The 15790-nt window shown below is 45.3% G+C and overlaps 1 protein-coding gene across 2 annotated transcripts in view; it reads right to left on the bottom strand.

Moving 5' to 3' along the window:
- Positions 1-8462: 8462 nt before the first annotated feature.
- The window catches only part of GRIN2A (glutamate ionotropic receptor NMDA type subunit 2A), a 470775-nt gene continuing 463447 nt past the window's right edge, over positions 8463-15790 (bottom strand). For both annotated transcript variants that reach the window (XM_074322873.1, XM_074322871.1), the window contains one exon: positions 8463-11807. In XM_074322873.1, coding sequence (XP_074178974.1) covers positions 10008-11807 — 1800 coding nt within the window. In that variant the 3' untranslated portion in view covers positions 8463-10007. The remainder of the gene's footprint in view (positions 11808-15790) is intronic.

Below are 15790 nucleotides of genomic sequence, written 5' to 3'. Positions count from 1 at the left end.
GAAGGGTGTTTCTTTGCAGTAAACGGTTTCCTGGAACACACAAAGGAGGGGAGGTCTTTGACCATCACTTATGTCCAGCGTCATAACTCACAGGGCTTGGCAAATAAAGTTCAACATGCTCAGAGTCGAGACTGCAAGTGTGGGAGCTGCGCTGGAAGGGGAGGTCCAGGGACGGGCCGGGGGCAAAGTGCAGCTAAAATCCTGAGGCCAAGCCGTGGGTTTTTCTCCATCCCACGTTTCCCTCTACACCCGTTCAGTGCACAAAGCGGGGGAGTCAAGTGAATCTCCCTTTGTACAAATATGAAGCCTGCCTGAAATATCCGTGATGCCCACCACGGCAGTGATGATGGCAACAAACACCACAACTCCAGTTGTCGTTTTCATATCAATTGGCAGAAATTATCTTTATTAGAAAAATGAAATTTTCCTGTATTTACATTTTTACACCATATGCCTGGGCACGTTCGTTGCCTTGGGAGTTATATACATATCAGTTTAACACACATTTCAAACCCCATTCCTTAACACAGTTGATAACACATTGAACAAAAATAAAAGAACATACTACAAGAAGACACCCATAGTATATACTTCCTCTATTGTAGAAAGGTGTTAAGCAAACGTTGTAATTTTGTAGCTATGCTTGGAAATAGTTAATACAGTTAGTAGCACTTCCTCATGCAGTGGATTAAAACATGACAGGAACAAGCTGCTGTGACTGGTAAGTGAACCTCTATTCCCAAATGGAAACCACTGAGTCGAGCACACAGCTTGCTTTGGGCTCCACCATCCAAGAGATCAAGCTAGTTCTGCTGGGGGTTTTGGGCTGTGTTTGAATGTAGCTGTGAATGGAAACCCTCTAGATGGAATTCAATCCCATCCGTGATGGGTTAAAATGGACTCAGACACGGACCTTTCGAGATGCTTCGTTCAATTTCTTTCTCCTGGGTAATGACCAGTTTGTGTCTCATGTGACAAGTCTTCTAACAGGAGTGAAAGATGAATAATTACCCTCTTTTTCTGTCTGAGAAAGCCATTATTTACGATTTTAACGATCTACTTCTTTGTGAAGCTACCAATTAACTCACTGAATTCTTTCTGAATCTTCAGCTTGAAATATATATACTATACATAAACACATACACACAGACTTCTGTCATGATAAATGACATTGAATTATCCTGACTAAATAATCCGTCAAGTAACAAACTAACTTTGTTTTAGCAGGGAAATTAACGAGATTAAGATTCATAGTCAAAAACAACTGATAAAGAAATCTTTGGGGACTCTCAGGCTTAGAAGCCATCTGCGCTCCATCTAGCCATGTAATAGTTTTTCAAGGAGTTCACTGGATTGTCTGTGAAAATGTTATTTTGCCCTAACCTCTTATTTGAAAAAGAAAAGTAGGCAATTGACATCCTCTTCCAGTGAAAAATTTGGGAACAGGAATGTCACAAGTGTCACAAGTGCATCTTCCCCAATCCATCGGAATTTTCAAAGATGACCACCCAAATTTGACCCCAAAATAGCCATCTGAATCTAAACTGGAACATTTCCTTAGGGGTCATGGTGCCCCAAAGCCGTCTACAAACCTAATACATTTAAGATTTTTTGAAAAATAAAACAGGGTTCAGAAGTCAACACTGTTCATTTGTTTGAATTAGCTTAACTGAGAATAAAAATAATTCAGTAAGTTTTAGATAGCTCATATAAAAACCTTAATGAATTCAAAAGGCTATGATTGTTTCCATGGAAAAACCGACATTTTAATATATCTGGACCGTCACTATTTGCTCAGCTATCAATAGTCTTTGATTAGAGCCCTTTAAAAGCTTAAAACAGCAAAATGTCAGATCAATGAGAAGTAATTAAAATGTGAAAGACAAACTTAGGTTTGCTGGGGAACAATTAACCTTATTAATTTAAAAGGCAACTGTGGTATTGGCTACGTGTTAACACCCTTTTGAAGGCTCATATCTAAAATCCTTTCCAAAGGTGTGAGAGAGAATTAACTGGAAGAGGTGGTGACCTAGGGCTACAGCTAATGAGGAATGTTCTAGAATTGCAAAAGTGCAAACTCATTGTTTCATGGATGTAGGACACAGAAGCGGTTTATGAGCGATAACCTTAGGCTGGCCTTGTTTGTGTTCTGCATACTACTGACATTTTATTTGAGGAAGTTAATCTGAGAAATGACTCCATTTTAAACAATTTGGTTCCTGCTCCCACGAGAGTTGTGTGCTTTGAAATACGGTCCCAGGGAAGAACTACCACTGGCCAAATTGTTCTTTCAAGTGTTCTGGTTTCTGTACAAATCAGCATCCCTGGGAGAATGTGGTCGTATGCTGTAGAACCAACAACAGGGTCTCCAAGTAGCTATTAAATAATAATACCCTGTCTGTCTAAAGAGACTTTTTACTGCCAGCATGAAAGATGTAAATGGCTAGAGAATTTCTCAGGGACGAGAACAAGGCTGCAACTTAGGTGAACTGACCATTCAAGGAGGATTGATTTACGGAACCTTCTAGAAAAACATTCCTTCAGATTCCAGATAGTTTCCGCATCTATAAAATGGACCTAAGGTACGCCCCCTCACAGTAAATCAAAGCCAGGAGAGAGAAGTGTGGCTTAGACCGTGGGAGAGGGCTTCGAGAAAAGAATGCGTGGGCTCAGTGTCATTGCCGGCACAATGCATCCAGCATTACGTTATTCTGGACTCTTAGGACGCCTAATGGAAATACTCCAGTTCTACACTCTTTAATGAGACAACTGAACAAGCATTCACTGATTCAATAGTTATCTTGATGCCAGTGACCAAGAAAGTAACTCTAAGATGATTTGAAAAACAACAGTAACGACAATAATAGAACAGATTGGACCACGAAGGAAAGACAGTCTCACTAGCTGGCCCTCAGTCACTGTGACTACCAAAGCTCTCGATAATGACTGCAAAACTCTTTATTTCCTATTCCCCGTTGGACCTCGACCCTCATTCTGTCTGCTTGGCAAAAATAACCAAACATATAGATGAAATGGAAGGGACAGTCACTTGTAAAGAGCATGACCTTTTTGAAAATGGGCCAAAATATTTAGGAGAGCTTTGATTGGGGACCACAAGGCAGTGTGTGTTTGTGTATGCGTGTGTGTGTGTGTGCATGCACGCGTGTGTTCACACACGTGAGAGCATACTATTTGCATATGTTTAATGGAGTTAGCCCTGACTCTACTGAGAAAAAGAGGAAGGGGATATTTACCATTAGGCACATGCTAAGTAGAGAAAAGAACTCTCCAGGAACCAGAAAAGTAAACTCTGAGTGCAAGAATACAGGGGGGAGAGAGATACAAACAGCATTCAAGTCTCAGGAAGGACTGAGAACAGAGATGAGATCCTCAGGGGTGCCCCATGCACCGCAAACTAGATGACGAGGGGAGGACAGTAACTAACTTCCTCACCACAGAGGCCGAAACTCAAGAGAGAATCCAAGGAACCTCAAAACAGCATCTCTCTCTTTCTGACTTCCTTTCTGAGCTCCCTGGAGGAGATCAGGCACTTTAAGAATATGCCTCACGTGAGAGACTTATTAGCAAATTCCTGTTGCTGATGAGCTCAGACCAACCTGAGTCTCCTGTCCTGATCTAAAGCGGAAGCAATCCGATGTACATCCCAAGGTTATTTTTAGAACTGCACTCTAGGATATGCCTAGAATGTTGTCCACACACATCGTCGATATATTTTGATATTTCCAAATTCAGCTGCTGACCCAAGGTGTGTACTTGGGATAAGCAAAGACTCTGAACATTCCAGTAGTGCAAGAATAGGATGGACAGAGAAAAACTAAGCTCCCTCCCCACCCCGCCATCTTCCTGAAATACACGTTGATTTCTTTGGTCACCTCCTCGCTCCATTTTCTCTAGAGGGCACCTGAGGCGTCTCCTTCTTCAGCCACAACCGTAGGCACTTGGGACTCAACAAGGAATTCTCCCGACTCCCTCCCCTCATGCACTTAGACCTTGAACTCGCAACAGTGTTCTTCATGAATCAAAAACAAAACCCAACAACAAAGCTTTCAAGAAGTAGTCTTTTCACATCATGGTCTCTTTTCTAATCCTTTGAGGATATATATATATATTGTTCAACCTTTCCTTGAAGCACATGTCATAAAGCAGAGCTGGAAGGAGGCATGATTTGGCAAGGGCCGGAGAACTGGGTAGAAGCAGGTCTAAGCCTGTCTTCGCGAAATGTAGAAGGGCAAGTTTGCTCACCTGTTTAGATGCTCCTAGGTTTTCTAAATACCATCTTAGAAGGTTAAAATAATCAAGGGTATCGCCAGGCGCACCAATTAATAGTCTCCAAAGTTCCTTGCAGGTCTAGGGGTGGGCTTTTTTGTTTGTTTGATCGTGGAATCAGATGCATTTTTATTTCCTGGCAAGAAGTTTATCTTTATCATTTCTAGTTTTTACATTTACCCTGTGTTTGCATTTCATAGGTCCTCGGTTATATTTTGTACTAGGGAACTCAATTTCTAGGCTGTAAGTTATTTACAGGAAGCGACTATATTTTCTATTCCCTTTGCAGCTCCCCCATCCCAAATCGGCCTTAAAAGGGTACTCAGTCACGTCCTATCAGATGATGAGTTTCCTTTGTTCATCCTTGGCTCATGAGAAACAGAACTCTATCATCTCAGTGACCACTGCCAACTTCCATCTTTGGTTTGAGGTTTTAAACTATCCCCATTGTTGACCCTTCCCAGGGAATAGGCCCTTGAAAAAATGTTTTGTCTCTTCCAGGACTCTGGGGCACGGAACGTTGGGAAGCTTAAAGGAAAACCAAATTCAAAGAGGGGATGCTTGGGTCTATATAAGGCAAGAGGCAAAGAAAGACGGAGCCGTCCCAAGAAGCTCCCTTCTCCCAGAGGCACTCAGGAGAACACTCTTGAGAGAAACCTAGAAATGAGTATGCTTGGCAAACAAAACCAAGTGAGCAACTGGCCCATGAAGTCGTGGGTTCTAGACCTGGCTTTGATACTGTCAACCTTACGATCGTCTAGATTACTGCCCCTTTGGGAACTTCATTTCCTCTTAGTTTTCTCATCTCCCTTCCCCTTTCCTCCAAATTTTGGTGTCGTTCTGTAAGTTCTGATTTTCTAAGACCCTTCTGGGCAGGCACTGTTAGCTGATACTCTACTGAGAATATTTATGGGCATAGAAAGAGTGCGGGTGGGGGAAGAGGAAAAGGAATTTGACAGGAAATGTACTCTTTGATGGGTTTACAGAAATTACACACATGATCATTTCAGCATTGTCTTTAGAAGCAAAAGTAAGCAGAATATATTCCATACCCTAACCCCAGATATATATATATATATATATATATATATATATATATATATATATATGAAGGGGCCAAGTATACCAACACCCAAATCCTATTTGGCTCTGTCAACCTCCCTAGAACTGAGATTTAAAAAAATATAGTGCCCTCTCTCCATAAATATAGTCCCATCAATAACCAGAATGGGTTTTCCATGTGTTAATACCATCATCACCTTTTAATTTTTTAACATAAACTTTACATTATATACAATTTTATTTGGAGAATACGCTTACGTGTGAATTGTAGAAATCAGGCATGTATAGTATGTACATGTGTACACAAGCATTTGTATTCACAGGATAAGTGCATTGGATCACCTCTGACCTCTATCAAGTGGCAAGCTGACCTCACCTGATACAAGGAGATAGGAACACAGTACAATGGAAAAGAATTGAATCGAAAAGGGCAGATGCTTATGGGGAGAACTTTTCAAATATAGACCCCACCTGACCTCTCATTAAGTACTTTCAACCCTGTTTACCAAAAGATGATGGGGGTTATCTGAAAGGTCCAATTTTGTCTCAAGCAAAACTAAACACCGCTTTTGGGATGAAAATTGCCTTTACAGGGAAAACCTTAACTCATATGAAATATCAACCAATGAGTTTAGAGTCTACCTATTCAGCTTTGCTTTGTTTTGTTTACCTTGAAGTCCGACTACGTCGACTACAGCTATGGTTAATACAAACAGGCTGTATTGCAGAGACAACTCATGGCCCCTTTTTAAAGGATTCGTGCACAAAGAAACAGTACAGAGATGGGCACGAAGGGAAGGGAAAGAGTACATTCAGCTCTTCCGAAAGATATTTAGGTTTCTCAAATTAGTATTTATTTAGGTCTCCACAAGGGATTTTAGTGCAAGGGATTTATTTATATGACAACTGATATATGAAAGCTGCACTTTTTTTTAGGTTTAAAGAAGATAAATTTTTAATCACCATTTAATTAATATCAACATTTTTCTTTTTCATTAGCAATTCTATTTGCAAAGTTTTCAGGGCATTTGTCATTTCCGGAGAAGGATGCAGAATATTAACTACACATCAGTGGCAGGCATATCAAATAGAATAAACAATGTGGGATTGGATGGCTGCCGTGGATCTTTTGACTAATTAACTGCCTTGGCTCAAGTCCCATTTAAGCGAAACTAGCTCATTTGTAAACAAGGTGTAGTTTTCTTTTGGTCTCCCCTGAAAATAAGCATGAATTGATTTGACTGCTTTTGCTGCACTGGGTGAATTTTCATGCTTCAGCAGAAAAGCTAAGTATGAAAACTTCTCAGGCAGCCTGTGCAACAGGAAAGAGAAAACCAAGTATGATCCATGAGACACTCAGTCACAGTGCTGGCTGAAATCACGCAGTGGGACGTGCAAAGGATGGGGGTGTAAGGAATGGGAAGATGGTCACCCCACACCTCTCATGGGAGCCTTGCTGGCAGAATAAACAGACCCATTAGCGACTTGCCTTCTCAGAGCATTGAAACCACATGTGGCCTAAGAACCTGAGTGTGTGAGAACAGTGAAAACGATTTTCCAGAAGCCCACAGGTTTCCCAGAGTAGAACTCATACCCTAGAAAACTCTCCTCGCACGCAGAACATTTTAAGTTGGCTGCATGGATGTAACCAGTGGCAGAAACACACGCAGTCGCATTCGGGGGTACCAGCGGGGCTCCAGTGGCAGACGCCATGAGGAGTTACTGAAACATCAGTATGATGCCAGCTCTGACCGGAGTCAGGTGAAACTCAGGCACAAATTTGAGTTTCGAGATTCTGGCTCCTTGGCATAATTAAGACCTCAGAGCTGGGATATGTCAGAGGAACCCTTGGGGATGGATCCTTTGGGTTGGATACATAGTGCAGGGTTTTCTAGTGAACTCTTGTTACCTTCCCTACTGTGGGCGTCATTTACTGTTGGGTGTGATTTTCCGGTTGGTTCTTGCAAAAGCCACATTTGTAATTTCTTACCCAGAACAAGTATAGCATTAATAGCAGAAGTAATGCTGTTATTAGAAGGCTTTCGATCCACGGACTTCTCCTACCTGTGAACCCCCCCCACCCCCGCCCCGGAGATCTCTGTCACATTTGGCAGCCCCATGGGTTTCAAGGACACTGGAGGAAGACAAAGCCTCTTTGGACTGATGACACACCACTGCTCTGTATTATAGGGAGACTTTTAAAATTCATGTCCTGTTAAGACACGCCAATCTCATGAGGGGCTGGGGGTGACCCTGGCTGGGGGAATACAGGTCTGGAACGCAATGGAAAGGCAAAGGCAGCAAGTCCTAAAAGACAGTACAGTCACAGGTGTGCCTCAGATTAGTATTTGGGGTGACTGGTCAAGGTACTTCGATCGGGCTTCTCCATTGTTGGGTCTTGGGCAGCAAAGCTATGGTGTCCAATACATAAAATGCAACGTTCTAGCACATTTGCCAGCAGCGTCCCATCGGCCCCTTCTGCCTTTCAGCCTCAGAGGTGATGGGAGGACTCCTCACCCGTGGCCTCCCTCTTCCTCTCTACCAGTGACTGCAAGCACTTTTCACCATTATGGGACGAGTGTAAGTCGGGTGCACTTCCCCAAAGATGGACCAATTCAATGGACCCTCAGACTCCAAGAAAAGTATTCCTGGCTACTGCCCACTCACAGGAAAACACTACCTACACAACACAACACCCCACGAATAAAAGAAACAGGGTAACCTTTCAACCTGCTACTCTGCCCCCTTTTCTCAGAACTCAAAGCAAAATGCGGGAAGAAATTAGGAAACGGCCAGACTAGTTTACATTCACTTAGGGTTTCTGCAGCACGTCACCCAGACAGACCAAGGTACGCTGCAAAAACCGATGGCTACTTCTCCCAAGTATTTCAGGGGTATTAATGTATTTAAAACACACTAATTATTAGATCAGAACTATATGAGATGTTTAATGTTATTTGTGGATTTTATAATATTTAACCTTCAAACTAGAAATCTCTGGTCTGATAAAGTGTCATAACATAACAACTTCCTTCCTTCCTTCCTTCCTTCCCTCCCTCCCTCCCTCCCTCCCTCCCTCCCTCCCTCCCTCCCTCCCTCCCTCCCTCCCTATCTCCTTCCCTTTCTTCTTTCTTCTTGGCACCTTACACGTGCCAGGGACTGTGCTCAGAGCTTCCCGCGCAGAACAACTGTCCTCCTTCCCCAAATTTTGTTAAATTAGTCTCGTCTCTTACCATATTTGCACAGATTTGAGTAGAAAAAGAATGAGTAACAAAGGTGACTCGGAAATGACAAATGTTTTGAGGAATTTTCCATATATCTCTGTTGGTGAAACAGCCTCCAACAGAGTAAGCATTTCAGAAGAGAGAAATCACTTGTCCCACTAAAATTTATGCACAATTTGGAGGATGCTCAGGGTAGATGCATGAGTGTCTCTCATGTGTTTGAAGGCTTCTGATTCGAGGAGGTTGGAAGGCGGGGGTAAGGAGTGTCCAACTAAATTACGTGACATTAAGAAAGATGAACCTAAAGCCACCGTAGCCTTCTGCAGACAGATGGCACTGCACTTCTTACAGGTCATGGGACACATATGGCTGGTGGTGCATGCCACCACAGTAACAAGCCCGGGAACAGCAACACATAGTTAGTCAGACGCCACCATGGCCGGCGGGGACTGAATGAGTGATGGCTACTCCGGGAGGGAGGAGATAACAGATACTATACAACCCTGAGTCATCACCAGAAGGGGGGAAACGCACACTTACGTACACAGGAGTCTTCGGGAGAAACTAGAATACAACGGCTGCTGTGTCACAGACAGAAGATCCACACTTAGATACCGAACACATACGTAAATGTGTTAGTGTATGCAGCTCGGAACAAGACCATCGAAGCCGAGGGTGAGAGAGTGTCTGTGAAACACAAATGGACATCCAAGGAGATTCTTGTAGCTCTCTGCCCGAGGGCCTTTGTGGTCTTTCACGCTGGATGTGTCTTGGAAATGGACTATAATGAAGGTAGCCTAGCTACCAACAAACACACTGATCTGCTATTCTTTGGGGGAGCCTGGAATTCGGGGGTTGGTCCTGGGCTGTGATGGGAGGCATAACAATAAAGCTGAAACGGTTACAAAGCTAAACTCCCTAATCTCTTGCACATGTCGGTCTCACTACAGTACAGATGCATTCTTAACGGTTTTGTTTGGTCTGTGTCAGACTCACATGCATACCATATTGCTTATTCGTGATTAGAGACACCGTTAGGCATTTCTGATGAGGAAATTACATGGTGGACTGGTCTTCATGGAATTTGGAATATAGGAAATCACAACATCACCACTGGCATCCAAGCATCGTGACTGCCAGCATACCGAGTGGGCACGTCCGGGAGACCTGCCCTTTTATGTGTTTATTGATTTTTGGTTATGGACTCACCTACGTATCAGGTATCTGCCATGCTCAGTACACACCCCACAAGATTCCTTGAGTGTAAAATTATGGCATGGAGCCATGTGCAAAAGAACCGACAACAACAAAATAAAATACCTTCCTAAATCCTCTTCCTCTTTGCAGGGCACTATTGGGCATCCAACATTTTCCCCTCCAGAACGTTGGCCATTACGTATGTTTCCCTATAGATAAAACATTAATGGAAGGTTTTTAAACATCAGATTCAATACTAGGCATTTTCTTGTACACACGTCTATTGCTGCAGGAATTCAAAACCCTGGGGGTAGAGTACATATTATTCTTATTTGCAGCATAAGGCATAACATGCTCGGAAATATACACATCCTTGGGGCCTCTACTGTCCCTGGAACAGTACGAAGCCGTGGACCTCAAGGATGACCGGAGATAGCTGTCACTCACTGTCTGGGACGGCAGTGAGTGTTTGTAAGGGTCCGAGGGGCACCTCCCAATGACTAAGCGTTGGTCATCCCCGTAGGAGTGGAGGAAAGGGTTATCGGAGGTGTGGTCTGGCAAGAGGGACTTGCTCCGCTTGCTGTCCTCCAGACCCTGGGGGAAGAGGGAGCTTTTGTTCCCCAAGAGTTTGCTGGAGGGCACACTAACCAGACTCCCGTACAAGTTTCCCTCCAGAAGTCGCTCCCTGTCCTTGAGGCTGATGCTCCGCGAGGGCCTGCTGAGGTCTAGCTCCCTGGGTTTGTCGAGAATGTTATCATAGGAATGCTGCCGGCTAATCCGCAGCTTGTTCTTTTGGAACTGGAGGGCGTTGTTCTGTGCCCAGTCTTGCTGGTAGACCTCCTCCTGGGTGGCGGGGTTCCCTGTCTCCTGCAGCATCTGGTCTTCATCGATGTCGTAGAGGTTCCCCATCCGCAGGCAGGCATCACATTTGAAGGGGGACCTCATGGTGAAATGGCCCGAATAGGTGGGCAGGTTGGAGAGGCAGCTCCGGCAGTGCGTGGAGTTCTGCCGGTAACGGTCGCTGCCCTCGCTGAGAGGTGAGCTCTTGTCTTTTAAAGTGAAATGCTTGGAGTAGAGTTTGTACTGGTCGTTGTTGGGGAGCCCGTCCGCATTGTGCAGGCTGTTCCGGTTCATGGGCAGTGTGCAGTTCCCCTGGGGGAACTCCTCGCCGCGTTCCTGGTAGACGTCTGGCAAGTCCACGTTCTCCGGAAGGGCCATGTTCTCAACGAACTGGGGAGGCTCTAGGTGGAAGCCGGGTTCTTTCTCCCCATCGATGGTGTAGATCTTGTCTCTGGGGGAGCTCGCTTTGGTTTTCACGTAGGAGCGCTCGACCTCGCCGCCGTCCTTGGGGTACTTAGAGGCCGCTGACCTTTTGAAGTTGTCCTTGGTCTTGTGGTTCTTATTGTTGTCAGCGTCCCTGTGGCACGTGGCCCGACTCGAAGTTTCTGAAATGTCCGAGTGGGCCACCTCTTCTGGAAGGTATCTCGGACTCTTTAGGGAGTGGGTCCTGTTCTCCACTGTTCCCTCGTCCCGCTGGGAGACCGGGTTCTGGGGCACTGAATCTTGGCGCAGAGACTCCATGGACTTTTTCCAGAGTTGCCGGGGCCTGGAGTTCCCTTTGCATTCCGTGCTCACAGCCACCTCTACCGTGTTAGGGTTGGACTCGTTGAGAGTCAGAGGGTGCTGGCCCTGGAACACGTAGTTATTGAGGTTGTCCTTGTGTCTGTTGGCCACGAAGGTCTGGAGCTCGTTCATGTTGTCCCCAAAAATGCTGTCTTTCCCCTGAAAGGACCTGTTGTCTGAATAGATCAGATTTCCCTTATCTGCCACCATGTCCATGATGAGGGAACCTCTCTGGATGAGGTCGGCAGCTCTTTTGGGCGAGTCCATCCTGGAGGAATTCATGTTGGAGATGTTGGACATGTTCTTGGCCGAGCGCAGGAGTTTTAACATGTTGCTCTGCGAGCCGGTCAGATTGAAGTCTGGTGACTTCTTCTTTTCTTCGATGTGAACCCCATGAATGCAGCTGTAGATGCCCTGTGGGGAGGGAGACAACACACCATCAGCAGCGGCAAGGACAGGAAACCACTTTGTACTTGAACTCTACCTGCCAAGGTGAGATACTGCCTCCCTGTGGGAGCCCTGGAGAACGCGTGAGATCCGATTGGAAGCCTGACAATGTTTATTGAATGGATGAGACCGGTGGCAAAGCGTCAGGCTTACCTTGTCTCTCTGACTCAAGGTGATCTGACACTTTTGCAAATAGTCATACACAGAGTTTGAGAAAAGGTCTGAACAAATGCTCCTATGACTAGCAGACTCTCCGTGCCTCCGTGCTGCCATGCAAGGATACTTAATCGACCCTCCCGACACCCAGGTCACCAATGTCTGCTTTTATTTAAGTTTCCTAGACTCATCTTTGGAGTTTGGATACTAGAGAGTCAGCTGTTAACAAAGTTGGCATAAAAGGACCACCTGTTAATAATTCTTTGAGGGGATTTCCCCTACCCACACACTGAAGCGATCGATCAAATCATGAGACCCAAGCAGGTCAGTCGGGAAATCCTTTCTGATTATTCTAAGGGTCGGCATGAAATCTATTATGACAATCCAATGATTTTTGGAGGGACGGGTACAGATGTGGGGATAGAAGGAGCACTTGAAGGGAACTAGTCTGGCCACCATATGGGGACATTAGCCTGAGAGTGAAGCCATCACAGAAAAAAGCACAGCCCAGGGGATAGAGAGACACGCTATGGGTTGAACCCCTGGGACCACCCTCTTGAACTTTTCACTTCCCCCACTAAGTATATTCTTTGTGTGTTGGTGTGAGTTTGCTCAACATAGAGTTGAGTTTTAGTTGTTAGGGACAGAGGACTCATGATGCCATATTTACATACATCCAGGGACCGAGTGACATACGGACTCCCGGGTAGCTCAAATATAGGCATTTCCATCTACGTCTCATTTTCCACTCCACCTTCTTTCTTTGTTAAAAATAACTGTTTACTTTTATTTAAAAGCAACTCAAGGGAAGCGCTCAGGAGCCATGCTACACTGGTAGGCAAGAGGGCATCAGTGACACTGGTGGTGCCCGTCTCCTTCCCCCACGCCTGCCCTCAGATTGCGGCAGCCGTACCCAAAGGGAACAATCAAGCCTGCGGGATTTGACCTGTTCCTCCCCAGTGATGGGAGCCAGCTCCAAAAAGGGGCTTGTAAAAGTGAGCACGGCAGCTGCTGCTGAGTTTGGCAGACACGGGTGGAAAGTGTGATTAACTGTGGACTCTGATAATAGAGGCTCCATCAGCTCCCCATGTGGAGACGAGCTTAGCCCACAGAGATGCTCACGCAACTGTGACAGCCTCAACTCTGCTGCATTTTTCTTGTAGTTTTCTAGACACAGCTTCCACTCTGGCCTTTCGGGAGAGGTAAACAGAGACGCCGACAGGTGTGTTTCTGAGCATCTTCCTCTGACCCTCTCAAGCCCAGGCCGCATGGCTAAGGCTCCCTTTGCAGTCACACAAGTGCACCAGGTATTTCCCATAGCCAGTGGCTCTGAACCTTCTGTGTTAACCAGGGCCAGCCCCACCCGTTTGTCATTACCATGGCTCCATTTCCCTGGCCCTGTCTTTGCTGTGTCTCCCACTCCTCAGGTCTCAGGAGACAAGCAAGGCAGTTCTTTTTTGCTGGTGACAGTGAACATTCCTTGCTACATGAGAGGGAAAGCAATTTGGAGGGAAAACAAAAGGGCATCATCCTGCAGACCGAAGGGCACAGTTTTGTAAGTCGTCAAAGCCACAGCTGTGGCAGAAGCCTGGTGCTAATGTTAAATAAATGACTTCTTTGAGCTCTGGCTTGTTCTTGGGCAGTGCCGGGAGTGCACATAGCTCAGGTTTGGATCTGTGTCGAGTTATCCAGGAGCTTCCCAAGGGACGATGAGCCCACCACGAGGTCTGTATGTGTCTGCTGTTGTCAATCACTTTACGTCTATTGGCTGGATGGTCAACATGCTAAAAGGAGCACTGTTAGCAGAGAGACCTACCTGGCTTATATGCAGAACAAACCTGCCTTCGGGGTAGAAGTGAATTTCAGAGCACCCTGGACCACTGTCCCTTAGCGAGGAGGCTCAACTCTGAAACTGAAGAATGCATGCAACCCGGCCCTACACACAGACAAGTTCCCTCTTTCATGCCTTTTTCTGACATGAGAGATGAGGTGAGAAGAGCCTTGTTGTTACAAGGAAGCATGAAGTGAACCCCAAAGGGTGCTGTTCTAACCTGCTGGGCCTCAGTTTCTCTATTCAGAGGATGGGTGTCACTGTACCAACGTCACAGGGTGTTGTTTGGATTAGAGACGGAGGAGACATAGCGGGCCCAGCTTCTCGTTTACATGCAGGGCGTAATTCATTGTGCTGTTGTGATCCTGCCTTTGTAGGAAAGCAGCATCTTTGCCTGGAAATTCCCCACTGTAGGTTTTGTTAAAGAACGTGATTGTGTGTACACAATGAAAACTTTTGTTTTGCTGCACCTTCTCCGCACAGTGTGAGCAAGCACGTATGTAAGGTGGTGTGTGTGTGACTCTGCAGTAAGACAAGCTTCAGAGGTGTGTGGTGGCCCGGGACCAGAAAGGAAGAGCACTTTTTTCGCAACCCAGAAGCTCTGCCGTGCGTAGCATCAGAGGCTGAGCCATCCTGAGTTCCCCTAACAAATGAGGCAGGTATTTATTAAGGGAACTCAGAATGAGAAAAGGACATGAAGTTTGAGATCTTTCTGTTCACACGTATCAGGGTGGACTTATTTTAAAAGACAAATCTTATCTGGCGAGAAGGAGGGTCAGTGCTCAGGCAGGGCTCCCTGTAGCCTTTGATGCTGGACTGATGGTGGCTGGGAGGTCCCAGGGGTCACAGAAGACCTTTCACTGCGCCTATGGGATGAGGGATCCTCTCTCCCTGAAGGAAGGGAGGCTGAACTTCAAATTCTAGCCTGTCAAGCCACCACACGACAATGCCGCCTCCTGTGTGCCCAGTGTCCCCTCTGCGCCCATTCCTCGGGATGTTTGGAATGGGAGTGAGGGATTTAGTTCCTTTCTTATAATACTGATCCTTCAACTTGGCTTCCTTCATGGTATCGCAGAGGAAACGCTCTTCCAAACACAAGCAGGAGTTATAAGTAAATGCACCAGTCGGGATTATTGCTCACGATAATCCCAGAATCATTTGGATATGGAAAGCCTTTAGGAATTGGCAGAGAGAATTAACTTCAAGTTGGCATAATACCTAGTGGTAGGCATGCATTTTGTTATTTTTAAGCAATCTGTGTGTTTAGATGCCATCAAGCTAATTAGGAACCATGTATTTGCACAGAACTCAAGTTGAGAGTGCCACTGGATGGAGAGAATAAATTCTCCTCCCCAAGCTAATGGGGACCTTCTGAACCTCCAAAGTTCTTAAAGTCACCAAATGCTAAGAACATACAAATTCAGTTATTTAGTTTTCCCAGAAAATGTTACAAAATATATAAAATTAGATGTTTTTAACCAAATATTTTTCACCATGTTTCAAATCCTAATCATTTAAGTGCTTTCAGAGTGAAAAAACTCCAACGTGAATAAATGGGAGAAATAGAGGGATGGATGGATGGATGGATGGATGGATGGATGGATGGATGGATGGACGGACGGACGGATGGATGGATGGATGGATAATGTTACACTATATCAGAAGTAAACAATATATATGTGCTTTTATTATGATGCAAGTAAATGACGAGATTGTGTTGAAAATGGAAACATATTATGTGAGTTGCATGCATGCATATGTTGTACAGTATGGTTTACATAACATCTCTTGTGTTGCTGTATTTGATGTTTGTTGCTGTGTGAGAGTGTGGGCTCTCGCTGGTACCACACCATCTAGGTTCAAAACTTGGGCCCCCCAAGACTGTGCGTCCTCAGGTAGGTTCCCTAACCTAACCTCCTAACTCTGAGTTTCACCATCTGTAATCTGGGGCTAGTAACAGTAC

The sequence above is a fragment of the Rhinolophus sinicus genome, linkage group LG18 (assembly GCF_036562045.2).
Source record: "Rhinolophus sinicus isolate RSC01 linkage group LG18, ASM3656204v1, whole genome shotgun sequence".
Classification (NCBI taxonomy): domain Eukaryota; kingdom Metazoa; phylum Chordata; class Mammalia; order Chiroptera; family Rhinolophidae; genus Rhinolophus; species Rhinolophus sinicus.
Note: the sequence above shows the minus strand (reverse complement) of the source record. Positions and strands in the feature narration are given on the sequence as shown.